The sequence below is a fragment of the Leptinotarsa decemlineata genome, unplaced genomic scaffold (assembly GCF_025532065.1).
Source record: "Leptinotarsa decemlineata unplaced genomic scaffold, Ldec_3_MD MMD2_P_RNA_scaffold_12, whole genome shotgun sequence".
Classification (NCBI taxonomy): Eukaryota; Metazoa; Arthropoda; class Insecta; order Coleoptera; family Chrysomelidae; genus Leptinotarsa; species Leptinotarsa decemlineata.
In genome coordinates, this window is record NW_027412526.1 from 2,884,084 (window position 1) to 2,907,918 (window position 23,835).

At 37.4% G+C, this 23,835-nt stretch overlaps 2 protein-coding genes across 4 annotated transcripts in view; one reads left to right on the forward strand and one right to left on the reverse strand.

Annotated features, from left to right (window-relative positions):
• mthl1 (adhesion G-protein coupled receptor methuselah-like 1) overlaps positions 1–3,528 on the forward strand; it is a 215,277-nt gene extending 211,749 nt beyond the window's left edge. For both annotated transcript variants that reach the window (XM_074171733.1, XM_074171737.1), the window contains one exon: positions 272–3,528. In XM_074171733.1, coding sequence (XP_074027834.1) covers positions 272–448 — 177 coding nt within the window. In that variant the 3' untranslated portion in view covers positions 449–3,528. The remainder of the gene's footprint in view (positions 1–271) is intronic.
• A 3,383-nt stretch (positions 3,529–6,911) lies between these two features.
• Meltrin (disintegrin and metalloproteinase domain-containing protein meltrin) overlaps positions 6,912–23,835 on the reverse strand; it is a 100,630-nt gene continuing 83,706 nt past the window's right edge. For both annotated transcript variants that reach the window (XM_074171749.1, XM_074171744.1), the window contains 5 exons: positions 22,929–23,242; positions 21,660–21,861; positions 21,356–21,551; positions 19,875–20,007; positions 6,912–11,258 (listed from right to left, as the gene is read on the reverse strand). In XM_074171749.1, coding sequence (XP_074027850.1) covers positions 9,164–11,258; positions 19,875–20,007; positions 21,356–21,551; positions 21,660–21,861; positions 22,929–23,242 — 2,940 coding nt within the window. In that variant the 3' untranslated portion in view covers positions 6,912–9,163. The remainder of the gene's footprint in view (positions 11,259–19,874; positions 20,008–21,355; positions 21,552–21,659; positions 21,862–22,928; positions 23,243–23,835) is intronic.

Genomic DNA, 23,835 nt, shown 5'->3' on the forward strand with positions numbered 1-23,835 from the left:
CGTATCCATTTCATCTTCTGAATGTTGTAATACTGTTAATATACTTTTAATTATATTGTATTTGCTATCCTTTGAAAATTACCTTATGAATGGGTTCTGTTGTGGGCAATAAATGCTATATCATTATTATCTATTTTATCAAGTCGATAAAAGGGCAAATCTATTTAAAATTAAGAGTCAAGGTCTTAGAGATTTCTTGAGCGTCAACATCTTCCAACATGTCCAGTTGTTGCTGTTGTGTGAAGAAAATTTCATCTACTTTCGATTTCAGGTACTCTCTGCCATCAAACGTTTCTGGGGTCTCAACAAGCACAGACAGAACGGAACGGCTGGCACCACCAACCACCACTCCACCAGTTCTCAAGGGCCCCCTTCCTTGGGGGACACTTTGACGAACAGCGTGATAACGAACGGTACGACGAAAATAGCTCTCGAAACTAGCTGCTAGAAACCAGCACCCCTACGAACCGGAAAGCTTTAAAAACTGACTGAGAGACGGGCCCGAGGAGCCGGTCTGGCCCCAAGACGGGGCCTTGTGGAACACGTGCTGCTTGTATAGGTAGTTATTTATGATTAGCTTAAGATACGGTGACGAGGTGAATCTTTCAGGAGAGAATCTGGTTTGAACGGACATCCTTGCCTCGTACCTTTAGTGACGATATATATTTTTGATAAATGTAGTAGGTTACTTGTTAGATTGGTGAAACCTATTTTGATATTTGCGCCTGCAATAATTGTTGTTTTAAGTGAGTACCTAAGAGTAGGTGCAGTGAAAATATGTTTGTGATGTTAGGTGTAACGAACTAGTGTTTTTTATGAATTTGAATGATAAATGTAATTGCCAAATTATCGGGGATGATCTATTTGACGAGAGGAATCGAAAGATCATTAAATTGAGACTGAACTGTACGAGGGTGGTCCAAAAAGTTCCCGACCTAACTAAGATGCAAGACATTTCTTTAGAATGTTTTTTTTCTTCAATTTAGTCACCTTTTAACTCTACGCCCTTCTCCCAGCGATGCTACCATCTTTGTAACCCGTCCAAATAGTACTCAGCGTCTTTCTCTGCAAAATAATTGTTGACGAAGGTGATAGCCTCTTCATTTGACGAAAATCTCTGCCCCCGAGCGCAATTTTTAGATGAGGGAACGAAAAGATATCGCTTGAGGCTAGATCCGGTGAGTAAGGCGGATGGTGAAGCAGTTCAAACCGTAATTCGTGGATTTTCGCCATGGCAACCGCTGAGGTGTGAGTCTTGGTGGAACAGGAGTTTCTTTCTATACACATGTGGTCGTTTTTCCGTAAGATCTGCCTTCAGCTTGTTAAGTAGTAATGTGTAGTATGATGTTGTAATGGTTTTTCCTTTTTTGAAGATAGTCGATTAAAATAACTGCATAACTATCCCAAAAACAGTCGTCATCACTTGCCCAGCCGAAAAAAACAGTTTTTGCTTCTTTTGAGCCGGTTTCCTCTTTACAGTCCACTGTTTGGACTGTATTTTTGTTTGTGGCCTGAAATGGAGTATGCAAGTTTCATCTACAATGAATAATCGGTGCCAGAACTCGGATTTATTCCACCCAAACTGCGCCAACGTACACGTTTTAGTCTAACGTGAGCAAACGCGGCACCAAACGCTCAGACAGCTTTCTCATGTCTTAATGTTGATTTATTATGTGACAAATACGTTCTTTTGACATGTTCATAACCTCCGCAATTCTCTTACTTTAATTCGGCGGTCGTCTAGCACCATTTGGTGAACTTTGGCGATGTTTTCTTCGGTAGTTGCAATTTTTAGGCGTCCCGAACGTTTATCGTCAGCTGCCCAAAATTTCACTGTGGTAAAAGATGTTGCAGAGTCCCCATACACAGAATCTAACTCATCTTGGATTTGTGTAGGCGTATTGTCTTTCAAAAACAAATATTTAATGGCAGCTCAATACTCGATTTCGCTGAAACTTTGGGGAGTGACTAGCTTTTATTTACGAGTGCCGCCATCTTCATGTTGAGGTCGTAAACTTTCCAGATCACCCTCGTATGTCTTCATATTGAAATTTAATTTTAGTTTTTTTTTTGTTGTGTAAGTGAAAAATGTTTTGAGGTTTCTGGCACGAAGTTTCATTCTCGATACTTGAGAATAATCAGAAATGTTCACGATATAGACTTTATCTCCAATAAGCGTTTCACTACAACAGAATCTTTTGGACTGGTCCAACACGTATTGGAAGTAAAGTTTATATTGTACAAAATCTCCTGGGATTGTACTTTGACAAATTAATAAATTAACTGTCTTAAACAAATTAATTTCCAACAATATTTCAGTAATCACAAACTAATTTATTCATTACAACACGTGGCAACTAACGCCTAATTTATTTCCACTATTCGAATTTCTTGTTCAGCCGCTTGATTCACTTTCCGAACTGCCCTCTTGTGTCGGGAAGACCTGCTTATATCGGTAGCGGTCCTTTCTAGAAGTCTATAGTCGGTTCGGTACTGGAATTTTACCGGCGATTCCCGACTACATTCTTTCGCGGTGATGTCATGTGTTTGTTCCATGATTCGGCCGGCGTACTGGTCAGGGGCGGCTTTAGATTCGTTACAGTACAGAGTGAATCTGCGGCATTTTTGTGAGATATAATTCGAATGGAACCTCCACTTCATTTGTGAAAGAAAAAAGATATTTTTTGTTGGAGGACTTGATGTTTTTTGGGTTTCTAGCCTTCCACAATCTGGAAAATAGATAAATGTATTCGTCCTGAGGAGATACTGTGTGATATAGACCTTTGAAGTGTCAAGCTAATAAAGTAAATGACTGGAAAAAATATGTGATACTTAGCCTTTTTAATATGGCTGACATTCGGGAAATGGAAATACGTTTTCCGTTTTCAAAACCTGCGAAAAAACATGGAAGATTCCCAGCTTTTTTTTCGAGAAAGATGGAAAAGTAGAAAGCCACAAAATGTCTTATTCTCTCCTTAAAACTTATCCCCTTCAATCTACAAAAGTACTTTTGAATACGCATCTTTTGAGAATGTGTATATTTCTTTGGACGAACGTGGAAGATTAGGAATCCAAAGAACATAATGGAATATTCCCCAGTCATGTCCCATTGCTCGATCTATTGAATTTGTTGAGGAGATCAGTTTTTTTTTCGATGACTGAAATTTTGGTGGAAATCTGGACGTTTCACTGAAAATGAAAAATATAAGTTACTGTTCAGAAAAGAGCAATAAAATTTGACCACAGGATTAATTTGCCTGTGAATTATTTATTGAGAAATGATTTTTTGTGTGCTAGAAAATGACTGAATGTAAGCTGAATGTTTCCCAGTATTATTAAAAAAATTGTCAATGTAGGAAGGCATAGTTCTATTATTTATTAGTTGTAAGCACTGTTTATTCACAATATTATTTATTTTTTTATGTTTACAGCGTTATTGTGAAATTAAGTTCAATGTATTTTTGATATCTGTTGTAAAAATCAATGTCAGTATTTTGTATATTGAAATGAATAGAATTGTACACACAAGTGACCTGTTTTATTTTTCCTTTACACCCCTTCGAGAGGATCTTTTGTGAAAAACTTCCTACTATTAAAAAACTATATAGATAACTGAGTAGGAGTTTCAAGCTGACTGGTAGAAATGTTCAATTTCATTGATCTTTTATTTTTGTGAAAATTTCAACATATTCAGGATTTTCCAAAACGTGTTGAAGTACATTTTTGAAAATGGAACTAGATACCTTTAAAACAGAAATTTTAACTTTTTTTAATAACCAACAGATGGCACCACCACTTGCAGCTCAAATGTTTTCCTAGAAATGATGAAGTTCAAGGAAATGTGGACCATTAATGGCGGTATCTAGTGGTATGCAAGGATAAAATGTAAGGACTATATTCAAGTGCCATACAACCAAAATCTAAGTTGTGATTTACCTTATTTCTTCAAGTTGTGTGATCGAAAGTTTATTTCTAGTGGTGCCATCTAACAAAAATCTAACGAAACTTCAAACGTTTCACCCATTGTTGGTAGAGGTCATCACTAACAGCCTGTAATAAATAGTTCAGTTGGAAATATTAAATATACACCAAAAACGTGTTTGTTTTAGCTGTGTTTGCCCGTATAGGAGAGGTGTGTCGAACATTCATTTTGGAAAGGAACATTGATCAAACATTGAGAATGGTCAACTTCCCGTTATCCTTACTAGAGGTCTCACCACCTACAGCTGTAATTGGTAGTTCCTTGAAAATAAGTGAATGGCAGAAAATTCTTGTTTGATCAGTGTTTCTATAGACCGAGGTAAGGATTGTGTAAGTCACTTGGTAACAAACATTCATCAACGCCTTGAATTTATTCTATTCCTCTCCATTTTCCGAATCGTTTCTGACACCATCTAATAGATGTCTCCACTTACAGTCTGTGACAAACAGTTCAGTTGGAAATAATAAATGACCTCTTCAATAGATTTACCTCCATATCAGTCCAAAGGGAAAGGGAGCCAGGCTTCAACCTGATTGAAATCAAGGCGACGTGCAGATTTACTTCCATTAGTCAGGGAAGCTATGGAGTATACTGTAGACGACCCCTCCCGACATAGAACCTGTTTGAAATCAAAACGACGTGCAGGTTTACTCCGTCACCAGTGGGCGTCTCTAAAAAATGAATCGTCGACTAACTCTTCAGCGACAGATCCAGGTAGGTTTTTGACCCGCCCACCCGATGAACTGTCAATTCATCTAAGGCATAAATTGCCTTATACTTTCAAATTAGGTAAAGGCTATAGTGTGAAAAGCGGCACCATTCATGGGTGATCCGAAAAATTTAAAAATTCTAACGAAACTTTTCGCTATGGCCGATAGATGTCACCACTTATAGCCTGTGATGAATAGTTCAGTTGGAAATGATATATCAACACAAAGTTTCCGTTTTTAACCACGTTTCTCCTTATGGAAGAAGGCATTTTGTATGTACTTCACAACAAACATAGATTGAGAAACAAATAATGAACATATTTTTGTCAAATGATTCAATATAGTCAATTCCTCTTCGTTTTTTAAATCTATTCAATTTGTAAGTTGAAGTTCGTTTATGGCCCACCCACCCGATGAGCTGTTAACCCATCTAAGGCGTAATTTACCTTATTTCTCCAAGGTGATTCAAAGAACATACAAAAATCTAACGAAATTTTCAACTTTTTACCATCGCTAATAGATGTCGCCACTTACAGCCTATAATGAATTGTTCAGTTGGAAATGATAAATGAACACCAGAAATGATATTTTCGGCTTTGTTTTTCCTTGAAAAAGGCATGTATGTTCGCTTGTATGCTCTACCAACTAAATAAAAGAGACAATCAGCATATTTTATCAGAGTGTTCTATCCTTTCCATTTTCCAAATCATTCAATCTTCTGGAGGTCGATTGAAGTTGGTTTGTGGCCCGCCCACCCGATGAGCTGTTAACCCATCTATGGCGTGATTTACCTTATTTCTCCAATCTGAGTAAAAAGTAACGTACTGCAAGTGCCGCCATCTAGGGGTTATTCAAAGAAACTACAAAACATCCAACGAAATTTTCAACTTTTCACCATCGCTAATAGATGTCGCCACTTACAGCCTATAATGAATTGTTCAGTTGGAAGTGATAAATGAACACCAGACATCGTGTTTTCGGCTTTGTTATTCTTTATAGGAGAAGGCGTATTGTATGTTCACTTCAAAACAAACATTTATCAATTTCTACCAACTAAATAAAGTAGGGAATCAACAAATTTTATCAGAGTAGTCTATTCCTTTCTATTTTCCATAATCATTCAATCTTCTGGGGACCGATTTAAGTTGATTTGTGGCCCGCCCACCCGATGAGCTGTTAACCCATCTTAGGCGTAATTTACCTTATTTCTCCAATCTAAGTATAAAGTAACATGCCGCAAGTGGCGCCATCTAGGGATGATTCAGAAAACTACCAAAATCTAACGGAATTTTAAAATTTTTACCGTTGCTACCACTTACAGGAATGTTGTAAATTCACTTTGAAACAAATATTGACGAATGTCAATCAATTAAATCTAGCTTGTGTTTTACTTCTTCTTCAATGTACAGAAATGTCTGCTGCAAGTGGCGGTATATAAGGTTGAGCTTTACTAAAAAAAAGAGATTTTTACACTTATTATTATCGTTTCTAGACGTCACCACCAGCTATATAGCTTGTAAATTGATAATCCAGTTGGATCTCAATCTATGTTATTCTTCTCCATTTTTTAAATCCTTCACTTTCTCATTGCCATCTTCACGATTGGCTTGAAGTAAGTTTGAGGCCGCCCGCCCAATAGATTAATTCTGGGATATGATTTACTTTATTTCTTCAATCTAAGTGAAAGATAGTGTGCTACAAGTGGCGCCATCTAAGGGTGTTTCGAAGAATTAGAAAAGTCCAACGGAATCAAAGCAGAACTAGAAAATTAGGATGGACACCACTAGCTTTGTATATATACTATCCACATTATGAATTCAAATCAGAGAGTTTATATATCATCAGTGGATTTTTCAAACAGAAACGAATCAAAACTAGAATATTAACAGCACTGTTGGAGAGAGTTGCCAGACTTTCTATTACTAATAGATGTCGCCACTCACAACCTGTGATTGAATGAGCAGTTGACAGTGATTAATCTCATTTCTACAAATCATAAAAAGGATATTGGGGTGGATCTCACTCTGTGCCATCCAAAAGTGACTGAAAATTCAAAAATTCTGTGGCAATAGAAGATCCAAAATGTCGAAAACTGGAGTGGTAGTTCATCAAACACATCTAGTGCTTGATTAAAGCAGTGCCACCTAGGCGTGTCGCCACAGAACTGTTATTCCATCTTTTTTCTTTGGGGCTGTTTTTATTGTAAATGAAAAGACCAATAAGAATATAATTAATATATTACAATATCTTGAGTCGTTTGTAATAATACAATAATCTTTGGTATATGTACAAAAGATATAACTAAATGCATAGTCTTAAATAGCTCACAATATATATTAACTATGAAAAACTGGTCCAAATAATTTATTCATCGAACACAACAGAACAAAGACTAGTGTGAGTCACAAAATAGTCCATAAATATCTTACAGAGCTAGTGCAGTTCTAGTTTGTATTCAAATAAATGTCAGTCATATATACATTGGGCCGAGTCAATCCCTGCATGAAAATTTTGTGAAATAGTTCATCTTCGATGATGAAACTATGTAGACATTTAAGAAAAACAAATGTTTCGATTCTGGAATTCATTTGTTTCGAATCCATGGTGCAATCTTCCTTAAACTGCCACTTGAACATAATCAAATATATACCCGAGTGAAAATTTGAAAACTTCATGCAGGAACTCACAGCAAAAGGATCAATATCAAAATGTTTCACAATATTTTACACTATTTCATAATTTCAATATACATAAATTTTAGTGTCCTCGGATAGGTAAAAAACGTTGATTTTGAGAGTTGAAATTTCCCCCAACAGTTTAGAAGAAGGCTGCAATAAAAATTCTGCAGAACATAAACCAGTAATCCATATTCTTGTTGAATTTCCACCTTAATCCTTCATGCAGAATTTTTACAGTTTGCTGAAAAGTATTGTTGCTGAAATCAACAATCAAAACTATCATTCCCATTTTATCTATCTTAGACACACATTATAATTGTATTCGACTCATATTCCTCAACATACAAAAATATCTTCACAACTACCACCTTCTATAAGGTGAATTTTGATTTTTCACTTCTCTACAAAAAATATTACTGGGTGTATGCATTAATATCACCCCGTATAAGAATATAAAATCTCATACCCGGCCAAAAATCATGACGAGTAAGCATCAAAAAATATATCTTGAATATTCAAAGAAATATGAAGATTCAGAAATTTTATATTCAAGTGACTCTTTTGAACATCAGTTTTTGAAAAAATTCCCTGTCAGAGAACAACAACCAAATCTTATAAATATGTTAACCACAGAATAACTGAAACAAAAATCTTTTATTAAAAAAATTGGAAATGAATAATTTCTGAGTTCAAAGTTTCAAATTCGAAAGATTTCAATAAACTCTGAAATTAAGTCAGAGAATTGTGAGGTTAGAGTCAGGAATTACCAATTATTATTATTGAATAGCCACTTCATTTTCTAAATTCCGTTAATTTTCAAATTTGAAAAAAAGGAGTTTGAATTTTGAAAAAATTCTGACTTCCTCAAAATTTCCATTTAGACGTCCCGACTTCAACCTAGATTTTTTTTGTTTTGGTAAAAAAATCAGTAGACCTCCACGTCTTCATATGAAATATTCAACTTAAACAAAAAAGCTGCTCTAGAAAAATATCCTGAACACCCTGATTGGGATTTTAGTTGCCATTACTTCCAAGTAGAGTAAAATCATTTTGTGATGGAAATATTTTATATACAATTCAGTTGTACACAAAATGTTCACCCAATTTGATTCTCAAAGTCATTATATTTTGACCCCTCTCATATCGGAACCAAAAACACCTCTTTTTTCACTTTCTTCGGTTCTTATTGATGGGGCTTAGAGAATGAACAACCCTTTGAATCAGTCACATCTGTGAGACTAAATAACCCACTAAAATTACTACAAGATTCATCTCTTTCTTGTCAACGGATGAACTTTTGAATAAATAATAAGTCGATGCTGATGATTTTTTGTCTCAAGTCTTCAATTATTTCGAATTTAAACTTTTATCACGAGATTGATGCGGCATCGAATGAAATGCTGAAAAATCACTACAAAAATACAGCAAGAAATTGAATTTTAAATGCACTGCAATGAATACTTTGAAGAACCTTTGACCGCATTTTTTGACAGTCCCTCAAGAAGCAGAGAGGTACTTTTAGATATGAGAGTGGAGGAGAAATAAAGCTGAGAAAATTTATAATGTATGTAATAGGGAAAAAATTCAATTAAAAAAAAGCTGGCATTTTGACATTGAAAACCCAACATTCTCTCCACAAGAAAGACATTCGCATAGCACCGTTACATTTCCTCATTCTTCCAAATGCACAAAATCTACATCATCAACAGAATATCCCCAAAAAACATGAACAATGGAACCCCCGAACCCATCGAAAAACCTTTCAAACCTCGCATCAGGTTCCGACAATGTCTTCACGTTTTCGCCTTCACAGCACCATCCCCATCACTCTTTGTCTCGAACTTCTGCTGCAGAGACGCAACATTCGATGAAGACCTAGCTGCCTTCCTAACTCCTACCTGAGTCTTCGAGCTCACCACATCAGAGCTGTTGGTTTTAATAACTTTCCCAGCAGTCGGAGTCTTCACCAAGTCACTCTTTTTATCTTGCCCCGACTTTATCCCTGCCGTTTTCACACTACCCTTCAAAGGGGCTCGAGGTAAGTTCACGTTGGGCTTCACACTAGCTATGGAGGGCTTCTTCATGACCGGATTCCCGCCCAGGACGTCCGGGGGTTTGGAAGCGGGGTTAGAATTGCAGCTAGTCACCAGATCCGGACTGTTGGTGACAGACCGGTTGGATATCTGCACCGGGGGCGCTGCTCTCGACGGAGAAGGCTTCCGCGTCCTCAGATTCGGAGGCGTGATCTGCCTGTTGATTGGTTTCGGCGCAGGTTTCGTCGGGGACGGGGGAGTCTTCAGCTTACTCCTCTCAGGCGACGTTTCCACTTTCTTAACCCCCGCCTTGTAGTTCGAGGCTAGCGGGCCCTGCGGCCTGGCGAAGGTCGAAGCAAAAGGCTTCGCGTTGTCCACCTTGAACGAGCTGACTCCAGACTTAGGCCTCTCGTCCTTGGGTTTCTCAACAGGTTTCACCGGAACGTTAACAGCCGACGGTAGGATGTAACCACTCGACGTGGAGCTAGCGCTGGACTTCAAGTTGCCGCTCATGTTGCTGTACTCGCTGTCGGAATACAGCAGAGAGGCCGTGTTGACGTAGGTCTCCGAATCAGGAGGCGTTGGCACTTTGTCCTGCTCCTTCTTCTTGTTGTCCTCTGCTTCCTTCTTCTTGCGCGCTAGCGTGGAGGTAGAGTATATTGAGTCGAAGTTGCGGTTTTGTATCTCCGACACAATCTCCCCCAAAAGGCCCATGTTCTCGCTGGAACCGGAGTTGCTGGAAGGCTTCTGCTGATCTTGTGGAGGAGATACTGGGTTTTCCAGTATAACGGCATAAATATTGTCTCCCGAAGGACTAGTCTCGCTCAGCCTACCCAGAGGGGCTGCTTTGTTCAGACAATCATCGTACTGACTCTGGGTCTTGTCCCCAGGAGGTCTTGGAGGCGGTGGGCTCTTCGGCCTGCTAGCGGACGGTATACTGAGAGGCCTCTTGAATCCGCTAGGCTGCCGCATGGATCCGAAAGTCTGTATGTTAGGCCTGGGCGAGTCTTTTGGAGCTCTCATGCTTTGAGCTCGCATGACGACAGACTTGGTGGATTCCTGCTCCACAGGCAAAGCGGTTATGGCGATTTCAATGTTGGTTTGCGGGATCGGGTCTGAAATCTTCATAGCTCTCAGAGCGTCCTTGTCCAGAACCTTGTTGGCCTTTACCTGATTACGTTTGAGCGTGGAATCCGACCGAGCAACCGTTTTTTTATCGGCAGGTTTAAGAAACGAGGTGATTCTGTTCAACGTACCGGTATTACCTTCCTTAGGTAGTTTCTTGGGCTCCTCTGTGATTTTAACAGACAAAACTGTGGTGGACGTGGGTTCTGTGGTCTGGGAAACGGGGACAACAGCAGGAGCTTCTGGAGCCGCTCGTATAGGTAACTTGGGGGCGTTCCTCAGCGGGGAAATCAGCTCCTTGGCGGTGCACGTCGAATTTTCCAGCACCGGCGATGATATTATCGGCCTGGGGTGGCTGCCCGGATTGGGTGGTGGCAACGCGGGGGCACCTGCCCCCGCCGCTATCCCGTTCGTGATTTTACTGTTCCGGAAAGAGTTGTACTTCTGGATGGGCTTATCAAAAAAACTGGACTTGGAACACCCCATCTCCGGTGTCTTGGCTAGGGTAGCGCTACTTCGTGGTACCGCAGGAGGAGGAGGAGCAGCCCTTACCGGAGCCGGTTCGGACTTGTTAGGGGTGATCGAGAAGCCTTTGAAGTTGCCGAAAAACGCGCTCGAAAATCCGATGGGAGGCGGTGAATCTTCGCGCAGGAGGGAGTGATTGTCTTCGGTTCGTTTGGCAGTTTCTGTGGGGAAGGACGGCCCTCTGGATTTGTTCGGCGATTTGGTCCTGTTGGAACAACAAAGGAGAGACATTACTTCGGGGTGTTCGGAAACGAAACGCGGCCATAACCTCGCACAATGAAAACAAACTGGAGTAGGATGATCAATCGTTTGGAGCATGTGCAGTGGAGAGAGTGGTTATTTTGAATTGTAATATAGTCCGAGAGCGCGCGGTAGAAATGTGTCATTTTTTGTTTTCCTAGGTTAGAGATGTTTTGGACTAGCAAGAAATCTTTGAATCAATACAGTTTGGAAAGTATAAGACAGTTTTGTTCAGTTGATCCCACTTTAATTATCTTGAAAATTGTGAGGCTTACGAAGTTAGTTGAATAGGGCAAGATATATATGAAGTTAGAGCATGTCTTCAAGTTCTACATACAAATAATATTGGTCCCCACTTCTTTGAGACATTTGTGACAAGAGGAATTTTATGATTTGACTCAGTAGATGTTTTTCTGAACAGAAATGTCGGAAAATACGTATATTATAATATATAGCTGAATTTTTTATGATAGTACCTATTAAAATTGATGAAACAAACTATACAGGGTGTTTCCTAACTACGGTACGAAACTTCAGAGGATAATTAAAGCCAAAAATAGATTTTTTTATAATCTGTCTCCCAGAAGTGTTGGTCCAACCAACGCTTGCCAGTTTTCCCATTTTTTCGAGAACGTATTACACTACTATGTCGAAAAAGTACCGGGAATTGATCAATGAAACAAAATATGTATTTTTTCAACAATTTTTTGGAATCGATCAGTACTCCCTGTGAATTATCTTCTATCGACTGAAAATGGGTGCCTTGAACTGGTGATTTAAGTCTTAGAAAGATAAAAAAATCGCCGGAGCCAAATCAGGTGAATACGGTGGCTGTTTGATAAGCTTTGTTGAGTTTTTGGCCAGAAATTTGTTCACAATGATAGCGTTGTGAGATGGTGAGTTATAGTGGTGTAAAATCCACGAGTCTTCTTTCCACATGTCTAGAATTTTTCGGCGAATATGCTCTCAAATACCGCATAACGCTCAGATGATTTTCTTTTTTGCTGTCTCACCTTCTGACAAGAACTACCAGTGCACAACACCGCGGTAATCGAAAAATATTATCACACATCACCTTTTATCGACTTTGAAGAGATGTTTTCTGTTTCAGCTAGGTTGGAAAGCGCCATTCCGAAGCTTGTCGACTGGTTTGCATATCAAATTCGAAACCTCTTGTCTCAACACCAGTTACAACGTGTTTTATGGCTATGTGCTCAGAAAAGACTTGTACTAACATATCTTCAGCGGCTTTTACGCGATTTGACTTTTTGTTTGAAGTCTTTTGGCACTAGTTGCATGGCAACGCGTTTCCTTACTTGAAAAATTGTTTAAAATGGTACGAACTGACTTGTAAGACGTAAAAATGTCAGCGGTTATCTCCTATCAGACTTAAACGACGATTTTCAGTCTCGATTTCCTTTACTTTAGCGAGTCGAAAAAGGTCCTGCCCGACCCGAGCGTTTTTAGTATTGTATCACTTATTTGCAATGCAAAATTTGATAAAAAATTTTTTTGTTTTTATCAACTGTAAAAATCTTGAAACACGTTTGAGGTTAATTAACAATTGAATACTGTAAACAAACTATAATGACATAATGCGTTGGAACTCCGCGTGAGTATACAGGACATTTGTGCCAACCTAGCTACAAAAATAATCCCTTCACGCGGGCTTTTTAAATGATCGATTCCCGGTACTTTCATTTCTTAATGCAAATATAATCTTTTTGATGAATATGTTAATTAAAAAATGTCGGCCAAAAACACTCATATCTTACATAATTCCAATTTTCTAGCAGAGTATTATGCATCGTTTATATGCAGCCAGATATTTGAAATGGAATTATAGTTGAGATTTCATGTCGCAGGCTCTCGGGCTGGAAGTAAAACTTGTGCTTACCAGTGAAAAAGTCAGAACAGAAGCTGGATGCAGAAGAAAACATACACAGAAAGCAAAAAGGTCTAAACGATAAAAGAAACAACATTTGCCAGTTAGGACATTATATATTTAAGATTAGAATCACTACTGAAATAGAAATACAGTTAGTTGAATAAATGAAGAACACCACATTAAAAATTGATAAATGAGGAAGAAAATACTTTATATATGGACTAAATTTAAAAGTATGATATAGATTAGGCATGAACTTAATCCACTTAAACATTTTTCCCGCACCAGAGCTAGCGTTTCGCTAACCAAGTTAGTATCATCAGGAGATGACTAGAACTAAATGTTTTGCCTAAATTCATTCCTAGTATAAGTTATTGTGTTATATTGGTATTGTAGTAAAGTTACTAACTACGTGTTAGGCTTCCCAATCTCCACCTGTTTGTAATGGGACCTTTGTCGCTATTCATGGACTCATTCTCAACAGTTCTTCAAGAGTTTTTCACTTATTCTGTGACCGTTCTCTAGTCATGTTGAGAGACTTTTGTGATATGTGATACACGTTTTACAGTCCGCTCAGTTTTGACCAACATACTTTTTTTCACAGTCCTCCCAGTTTATTTCATAAATCCTGGATGGATTTTGTCTTTTCCGTCATCCTCTCTTCCCAACGCTTTTGAAAGCCACTCCCATACTCAATTTTTTGAAAATTTAGACCAATCTGTTTCCTATTTAACTTATTCATTATGTTTAAAGTCTACTCGTTTCTTTCAACTATTTTATTGATATATTTTTTTTGATATCATATATTTCTTTTATGGAAGGGAACGTGACCAGTCCTGAGACAAGAAAATTTAGTAGTACCGCCATTTTATATTGTGGACAATGCTGGGAGCTATCAGGGATATATCTAAAAGTGCTACTATGTTAGCCTATGAACTTTTGAGCACAACTGATCTGAATAGGTAAAATTCTAAATCTTTGCCCGCATTTTTAATAATTGGAACATCCGAAAATGTGATCTGTTGTTGAGACAAGACCCAAAATTCCATTCCTAACTCCTGCTCTTGTCGAAAAGAGCAAATACACCATCCATGTATCAGATCTAGGCCCTTGGAAGGTAACCTAACTCTCCTCTCTCTTCCATTTAGCCATGAGCTTATGTGATATCAGAATAATTATTTAGGAAACGAAATTTGTTAGGGCTTGATATATTCTAGACTTTTCAAAAATTCGAAGACTCAAAATTCATAGTTCTTCCAAATGACCAAAATACACCAAGGGATTCGTCCACGTTTTCAAAAATTTCAATATGAAGTGGCTTTCATAGAGGCTCATACACAGCATACACTTCATTTAGTGTTGGGCAACCCGAACAAGATGACGAAAGAGAAAAAGTCTGGTATTTACCAAATAAGCTGTGAGAATTGCTATAAAAAGAATGTTTGTCAAAATAAGCGGACTGTATTTAATGAAATCGGCTGATACTCGATGAAAATCCATAACGTATTCAAAAAACACTTTAATGTTCCACTAAACAGTTTTACAAAAACGCAAAACTTGTTTCGCTATACAATAACTTCTTCAGGCGTGTCTTTACTGTAAATGAGCGGACTGTAATAGCTAGCTACAAGGAACATGTTTCACATATTCGGTTTCATAGATCAAAGAAGTCCAGTGTTGTTCAACATTCCGAAGAACGGCCACAAAATAAGTGGCTGGAAATTGTTGAAGCCGATATATGACTATCTTTTTAGATGCTTTCGAAAGTTTACACATAAAAAATGTGTAATGAGATCTATGAACAGTGATAAAGGTCCAGTTCCAAACAGCCGCTATTCAATCCCTTACGCAATAATCACAGGTAGCAAACAGGTAAAGATTTGGTAATAAAAACAGAAAGAAATTGACATCAGGTACACTGACAATACAACAGGATATTCATTTAATTTTGCTTGCTCATCAGGTGAGGGATGATTTGTCCAGATATGTGAAAAAATTCAGCATAACCATAAAATTTAGTATCAGTCATCTCCTGATGATAACTTGGTTATCGAAACGTGCGTCGCGAAACAGTATTATTGTTCTGGTACGAGAAAAGTGTTTTCGATAGACGAATTTAGTAAGTAAACAGAAGACAACTGAAGTCAAACATTATTTCAACTATAATTGTTTCGTAAGAAATTCAGTAAAACTAATATTTTACTAGAAAATATATAACAAAAAACAACTCCTTTCTTAATTGATATTTTGAAAATATTTTCCAATAAACTGACCCTTTGAGACATTATTTTCGTAACATTGTTTAAAGCAGGTAAAATTGTTTCATTTTAAGCGAACCACGATTTCTTATTATTTAACGCAATTCAGTAGTACTGATTCAGTCGAAACCACTTGAAGACAGAGCTAATAATTTACGTAAAATAGGAAAGTAAAACAATTGGAAAATGAAAGGAACTGACTTACATATCCGGCTCGAAGGACCACATGTTTGATTAATTTAATTGATGTGAGCTGTTGTTGACTTGTTTAGAAGTTAATAGAGCTGGTAGTGATCAATAAATAGCGTCGATTGAACTGAACTTTATTGTTTGATATGCAAATAGCGACTCTCCTTGCCGTTACATTTGTAGACTTAGTTGTCGGTTTTAACAAAAAGTATGCAAAGTAAATAGTATGCATAATGTTAAACACCTCGCCTTTTGTTTTGGTTGTTTTTTGTACTGTATACAATACATTTGGCCAATAAAAGTGATTATTATTGTTATTACATCCAAAACTGTGAAAGCACAGAGGTGGGAGTTGTCAGATATTGTTCCACAGTTGTCCACATCAGGAATAAACGTTCATCTACAGGTTTCATTAATTTTCCTCGAGCAAATAAAATAAAACATGGAGAAAAAAAGAACAAGTTTGATAAGTTGATGAGGATTTTGGACTTTTCAGAAATATTATGAGTTGGCAACCATTAATACATTGACTGAGTTTAAGAGAACCTTTGAAAATATCCCGTTTTCTCCAACAAATAATGTTTATCCAGATGAAAAACAGGATGATGGAAACTGAGAAGTCTGGGGTTCATGAAATAAGCTGTGAAGAATATGACAAAAACAATGTTGGTCAGTCTAAACACGCTAGGAAATCGCGTTGAAAAGAACACACTGCACATATCCTGCTCAGAACAGAACACACATTGTAAAACGCTAACAGAATAGATGAACAATGATTGAAATTGTTGAGACTGATGAGTGATAGTACACTCCATGATGTTTTTGTAAGGCTATAAAATTATGAAGGATGGCAAAGGTCCCACCCTTTTGAGGGCTTCACTGGTTAATTTGTGCCTCTGAAATTATTGATTTGTACCAGGCGTCGAGAAGACCGTTACAGTCCTGCTGTGTGGAAACAGTGTTTGTTTTGGGTGTATTCTGAGCTTCTTTCAACAGTACCCAAACCGTTATTTTACAACATCGACACGTGTTTCGATTACCAAGTGATCATTTTCAAGAGAACGTTTAAACTATCATTCATGATGAAGCAAAAACAGGCTCCTACAGTTTTTTATAAAAAATTATATGAACTTAACCAACTCTATTTTGAAAAGAGTATCCTGTTCTACGGGTTTTACGAATCTAGTTGGCGTCTTCAAGAGATGAAGTAGACAGTTGTGGTTGTGGAAACACGCGTCGAGAATAGTATTGCAGTTCTAGCATTTGGAAACAGTGGTTGTTTTGGATTTGTTCTGTGCCAGAGATTTCAGTTCCAATTTTCATTGAGAAAGGTAATTATTGAATCGACTTTGTTATTTTTCAACCTATCAACCTGAGGAGTAGTTTTTATTATATTTTTCTACACAAAAATCATTTAAAAAAACGAGATTTTGCAAACAGGCGATATCTTATCTATTAGTTATACCTTGTTGAAATAATGTAGATTGATCTAATTAATTACTGATCCACCTGGGCTTTTTATTTCGAAAACAATGTAAAACAACTAATCTACAAACGACAATCAAAGTTAGCAATGTTAGACAGAAGTACAATTCAATAATTCAAGATACATATCTACCTAACAAAAAATATTGAGTTATTCCAACAGAAGTGTTCGTATATGAAATAAATCTCTGTTGTGAACATGTATAGCTCTTCAGAAATTTCAATAATATACTTCATTGATAAAAGACCAAGGAAAAAGAATTTCTTGAAAAAGTGAAACGATTTATGAAGAATGTAAGTCTTTATAGAGCCATGACGATCAATTAATGTTGGCAAAGAATTAATAGTTTTCCTTTCCACAAATTTTAACATTCTTTGACACTTTTCAATATAATAATCTAAATTTTTTTCCTATAAAAAAATTAATCAATTCACAGAGCTGCTTTTTGGGACAAATCTCTCCATTTTACGTTTTTGAGGTTAATGTCATAGTTGGCATCACTGATTACTACCATTATTTCAATCGTTTTCGCCTTCATCACCGACATCTTCAATTTTAATTTCGTTCAAATTTATGTTCAAGATTTTAATAAATCGCTCACGTCAAAATCATAGTAGTCGATGACAGATACCAACCGCTTATTGCCGAAATGTCACTAGAATATAACCTTAAAATGGAGAGATACCAACCGCTTTTTGCCGAAATGTCACTAGAATATAACCTCAAAATGGAGGGTTATCACCAGAAAACGAGTCCATTGTTAAATTAAGTTTTTTATGGAAAAAATGTTGAATATTGAAATGAAAAGAGTCAAATAAGGTGAAACAGGAAGTGAAGGTGACTTCAAACTTAGTTTCTCGAATCCCGAGATTGAAAATCCCGAAATTTGGAAATCAAAATCAAAATTTCGTCGCAATTAGACAAAACATAAAAATATGTGCTTTTTCTGCACTTCAGTCTAAAGAATTTACTTTTTTGAAGATACCATGAATTTTATTGACCCACAGAAACGATCTACTTAAAAACACAAAATTGAACTTTTTTGTTACGAGTAGATATGAAACCTAAATTTTTCCAAGAAAATCCCAAACAAACTTTTGTACATAAACATCCTGATCAGTCTTGTCGTACCTCCGTATGTGTGTAGGATTTTAGTAAACAAATGTTTTCAAATGATAAGTAACAATTTCGCCGCTAAACAGGATGTTTATAGTTCAAACTATTCTATGTTCATTCAAAATAATGGATTCAGTCTCGAAAATCAGTCGTCAAATTAGTCTTACATTAGAAATAGTCTACCAACTCTGAATTCGAGAAAAATATATCACTTTTTTTACTGTCTCTTCTAAAATTTACTTTGAAGTGAATTCTCTAACAATTATTGTGAAAATACCTTTGAATAATAACTCATACTTGATTAAATAACAATATTTATCGTCTCATTTATATTCAAAAATATATTTCAATAGTTTCAATAGTGTGAAAAAGATTTCCACAGAAGCGAAAAAAAATCAATGTTGCCATCATCAATAAAACAGAAAATGACAAATATAATCAATTTATTTGATTGCATTATGAAACAATCTTTTTCCATTATTGAACGCAATTTTATTTACCTATCTGGATTTAGTTACTTTGAGAAAAATTAAAAACCCAGAAGGGTTCAAAAAAGTCTTTCAAAATCTATTACCGTTTTGATAGGTTCTCTGAAAATTTTTCTTTATTGACCGACAAAGAAACAACTGTGTTTTTCAAGCATAAGCAGTAAACTTATATCCAGTAAACCGAGAAGGTGCTTCAAAGAAGACGGGAATCATGAAATATACATAATTGATGATTCCACATGAAAGTTACATCTCAAATTTTCATAACATTTTGAGTATAACACTTCCTTCAGAAGGCGTTTCTATTTCATTACACGAATTTTCACCCCTTCCTCATAAACAATGAAAATATCACAATTTATTAAAGTCACTTCTCAATATTAAGACTGATTCGATAAATCGATAAGGAAACGAATTTCCAATTGAAGAAAATTGGAATTCATAAACGATTACAATGATTAAACTCAACTCATTCTATATATAAATCCAAATTCTATGAGTACCATAAAAATATTTCAATCACAACTATTTACAAAGAATGCTTCGCGGTTAGCCCCGCATTGGGCGCCAAACTGACCTTGAGATTTCTAGATACAGAATTCGACCCATATCATATCTTACAAAAAATCAAACCCTGTCCTGGCCGAAACTGAGACCTTTATTCATTTGTTTGATGCGGTCCCTCACAGATACCTGAGGAGTATCGTCCAAAATCGACTCCGCCGTTTTCGGACTCTCGCTATCTTGATCCCTATTTTTGCTATACTTAATGCCGGTGTTCAGTTTGAGATTCTTTATGTTTTTCAGAGATATTCTCCGCTCGGGCTTTTGTTTCACGTCCCGCTTTTCTACCCCATCATTTTGAACAGAGTTTGGAGGTTTTTCGCAATCCTCAACCACACTCCCTACTTTGGTCAGTTTTTTAACACCCCCCTGTCCCTCACCCCGCCCAGAAACTTTAGAAATAGTATTACTTCTAGTGATACACTCAGAGTTAGTGGTAGACACCAAACCAATAGGTTCTATTCTTACGTTACGGGAGACTGTCTGATTTTTCGAGACTGATTGCGAAACAGTCTGAATCGGTTGAGGTTTAAGAGAAGTACCAACACCCTTACATGCGTTGAGTGCATGCTGCAAACAGTTTGTTACGTACGTAGTCGGAGAGGATTTCTTCCAACCGAACTTGAAGTTGTGGCGGGCGTAGTAGGACAGCAGTGCTATGATAGCCAGCAGCGGTACTATGCCCAGGAAGATGATGAAGAGAGCCGCGACTATGCCTTGGCGAGCTGAAACAAAAAAAATTTAGAAATGACGAGAGGAGGCAAGTTTATTTTGATAACGAACACGCCACCTTCTGATTTTTATGACAAGATTTAGCAAACTATGGAAAGCAGAGTGTTTTCTTTGATTTGTTCACCAAAACAGGCTTCATTGATAACATAACACTACATTCGAAAATTATATCCTTAAACAAGTATGAAATCAGTACATCCACAGACTAATATAGCAAATAAGCAAAACTTGGTTCATTAACAAATTATGGAATGAATTTACCCGCCCTTTTATTTTAACAAACATATATTTTGAAGTTGTTTCAATATTATGTATTTGGATTTTCATTAATTTTTCACCAAAAAAATCATAATTTAAAATTATGTAGAAATTTCATATAATTTCATGAAAAATATCATTCAACACAGTATTATTATAACTTTTTTTATATGTTTTATAGTTTATAAATTACAGCTGGTCTAGTTTTGAAAAAATAAATACACTATTTATTGTCAAATTGGCCAAATAAAACTGATATTCCACCTTACTTACAATTTTAGGATTATCCAATATCAAAGTAGCTATATTCCATTAGGAATATTGAGAAAATCCAAGCCCAACTACTATAGGTTAAGTCACTGATGCATATCCAGCTCGAAGGACCATGTCCTCGAAGTAACCACCATTATTTCGTTTCATCGAGTATTTTAGGCCTGAGCTTTCTGTAAATCCAAGTAGCCTACCCCCGGAAAAATATTTAAGAAAAAATCCAAGCCCAAGTACTACAGAAAAGGCCTAGTCCAAAATTTAGGTACCTATCCTTGAGCTGTGAGTATCCAAAAACAAATTTACCACTGTTATTGCATCTTATTTAGTATTTCACAATTGAACTGACTCAAAAACGAAGTAATCCAAGCACAACTATTTCAAACAACACCTAGTCCGAAATATAAGTATAACAAAATCGTTGATTTGATATCCGGTTCGAAGGACCATGAACTTAGGCTGATATTAATAAATATCAACGTACTACTGGCTATTATTGAATACCAAAAATAGAATGTGGTTCATTTATTAATACTGATGAATACTGTGTTAAATCTGTCACCAGGATTATGAATATCCAAGTAGCTCAAATCTATTAAGAATATTGAAAAAAATCCAAGCCCAACTACTACAGGCTAAGTCACTGGTGTGTATCCGGCTCGAAGGACCATGTCCCCGAAAGAACCACCGTTATTTCCTTTTATCGAGTATTTTGGGATTGGCATTACTAGAAATTGTTGAAAATCACACTTCTAAGTTCACGAAGATAAAGAATTCGACCCAACCTAAAAGTCACAACCATTTGTAAGCACTCACCATCAGGATCTGATGCAGGTCCGCTGTCCATCGATCCTCCCGGTCCCGGATAGTCACAATGGGGTGGAGCAAACCCATCTTTGCAATGGCAGTGACCTTTGCTGTTACACCAACCGTTACCGTTGCAATCTTCTGGACACGAAGGGCCTGCCTTTCGCAAGCTGGAGACAGACATGCATTTCTGGTTGACACACATCTACAAAGAATAAAAAAAGTTTTGTATTTATCTGAAAATTTATATTATTACTACAATAGCATAATTGAAACGACAAAATAAAGCTCATTACTCTTGTGAATATCTCACCTTGTCTTCTCCGCAAATAGCTCCATCAGGAGTCAGTCCAGGATCGACCTGGTTGATCCCTAAATCTATTATCGCATTCCTACAGGGAATTATGGAACCCTTCTTGTTGATGAAACTATGCGACAGTTTAGATACAGATTCCATTCCGAATTCCAACCTTTCGTTCAAATGTTTGCAATGTAACATGCCACACAGAACACTCCTAAAAAGATTCAATCAATGATTATTCAGGTGAGGCTATAAAGGTGAGGTTCCATTGTATTTTTTATGATAAATATCAAAATGAGATAAAAGAGCCACCATTTTTACGCACGAACGTGAAACTTGTTATTGACATTTTGTATAATTCCATGTCATTTGTGTCTGACCTATGTACCATTTAAAATATTTGTTTATTTTGTAGTTGGTTGCAATGTTGCAGGTTGCACGCCGGTTACAGGCAGGAGTAGACGGTTCACGTCGGTTACAGGCCGGAGTAGATGCTTCAAGCCGGTTAGAGGCCGGAGTAGACGATTCACACCGGTTACAGACCGGAGAAGACTATTCAAGCCAGTTAGGGCCCGAAGTAGACGATTCACGCCGGTTACAGACCGGAGTAGACGATACACGCCGGTTACAGGCAGGAATAGACGGTTTACGCCGGTTACAGGCCGCAGTAGACGCTTCATGCCGGTTAGAGGCCGAAGTAGTCGATTCACGCCGGTTACAGACTGGAGTAGACGATTCACGCCGGTTGCAGGCCAGAGTGGAAGTAGGAGATTTGTTATGCAAAGGTTAAGAAGTCGGAGGTATGACCAACATGATAATTTAGAAGGTTATGAGAATTTCAAACTCGACAAAAGAAGCTGAGGCTACTTTATTAAGGAATGTACTGATTTATCTGTTGCTTTCATTTGTTTTAACCATGAAATTCAAATAAATTGTTCGTTTATAATATAAATTAAATCACGGACCTACCATTTTAGGAAACATAAATAATATATGAGAAAAAAAGTAATACGTGTTTCTTTTGCTACTGAGGCAGACATCATCAATCGTTTATGCAGTCACAGCAACGACTGACTGACGAGCTACGTGCTCACTCGTATTCATAGTTTCAGAGGGTGGTGGGGGTGATGACGGGGACTGAGGCTGAGCTAATGGCGGGATCGATGGCGAAATGTGCGTGCAAATCCTCACTGACGATTGGTCTGCGCTTGTCCAGTAGCAGACGAAACGTTTAGTACATCAGTTTACGTTGTTCTTATGTTCTTATATTATTTTACTTACTCGTTCGAACACTTGTAATAAGACTGTGTCAGCCTATTGTAACCGCAATTCCCAAACTGCGTCCCTTTGGTGTTCATCAAGTAACATTGATCGTCGCTTGACTTTCCCGTTTCGCCCCATAACAGCTTACACTGGTCCGTCCTCGTCCTGCAAAAACCGTGATAGCAGTAGGCCTTGCCTCCGTCACAAACTTCAGTGTCCAACTTGAAGATGTCAGCCGGGCAGTATTCTGATTGGCCCGTACAGTATTCCGGCAAGTCACATTCGTAATCTGCGCTCCTACAAAGAGTTCCTGCGCCTTTCGGCAAGCATGTCTAGAAGAGATGTACAAAACGAGTGATAAACAGCTATAGCAATGTTCAACATATTCTAGATCAACTATTTTGAGGGTATTCTACACGCAAATGTTATTAAAATTACAAAAGGAGGATAAGGATTCATGATCACCAAGCTAAATTATTTCACACTGGTTTTCAAAAAAAAACTGTGAGTGACGTGAATATTACTGGAGTTTAATCCCAACACAAAACCATTTTTTCAATACCTCGACACATGTTTCAATCACCAAGTGATCATCTTCAAACTAGTTTGAAGAGGATCAAACTGGCTTCAAAAGGAAGATTAAGTTTAATCTTCCTCTTGAAGATGAACACTTGGTGATTGCAACAAGTGTCGAGGTGTTGAAAATAACGGTTTGGTGTTGTGATTTTCTCTATCTGTAGAGTAAGGAGGGTAAGTGTAGACCCAAAGCACTTAGGCCACATGTGACCCATCCATCCTCCCGAGGAGTGGTCTTAGGTCATCGTCCGTCCTGTCCAGGTCACTACGATACATCTCCTTTATATCGGCAGGTGTAGGCCAAGACTCGCCGAACACACACTCTCTTTGGCAACCTTGAGTTGTCTTA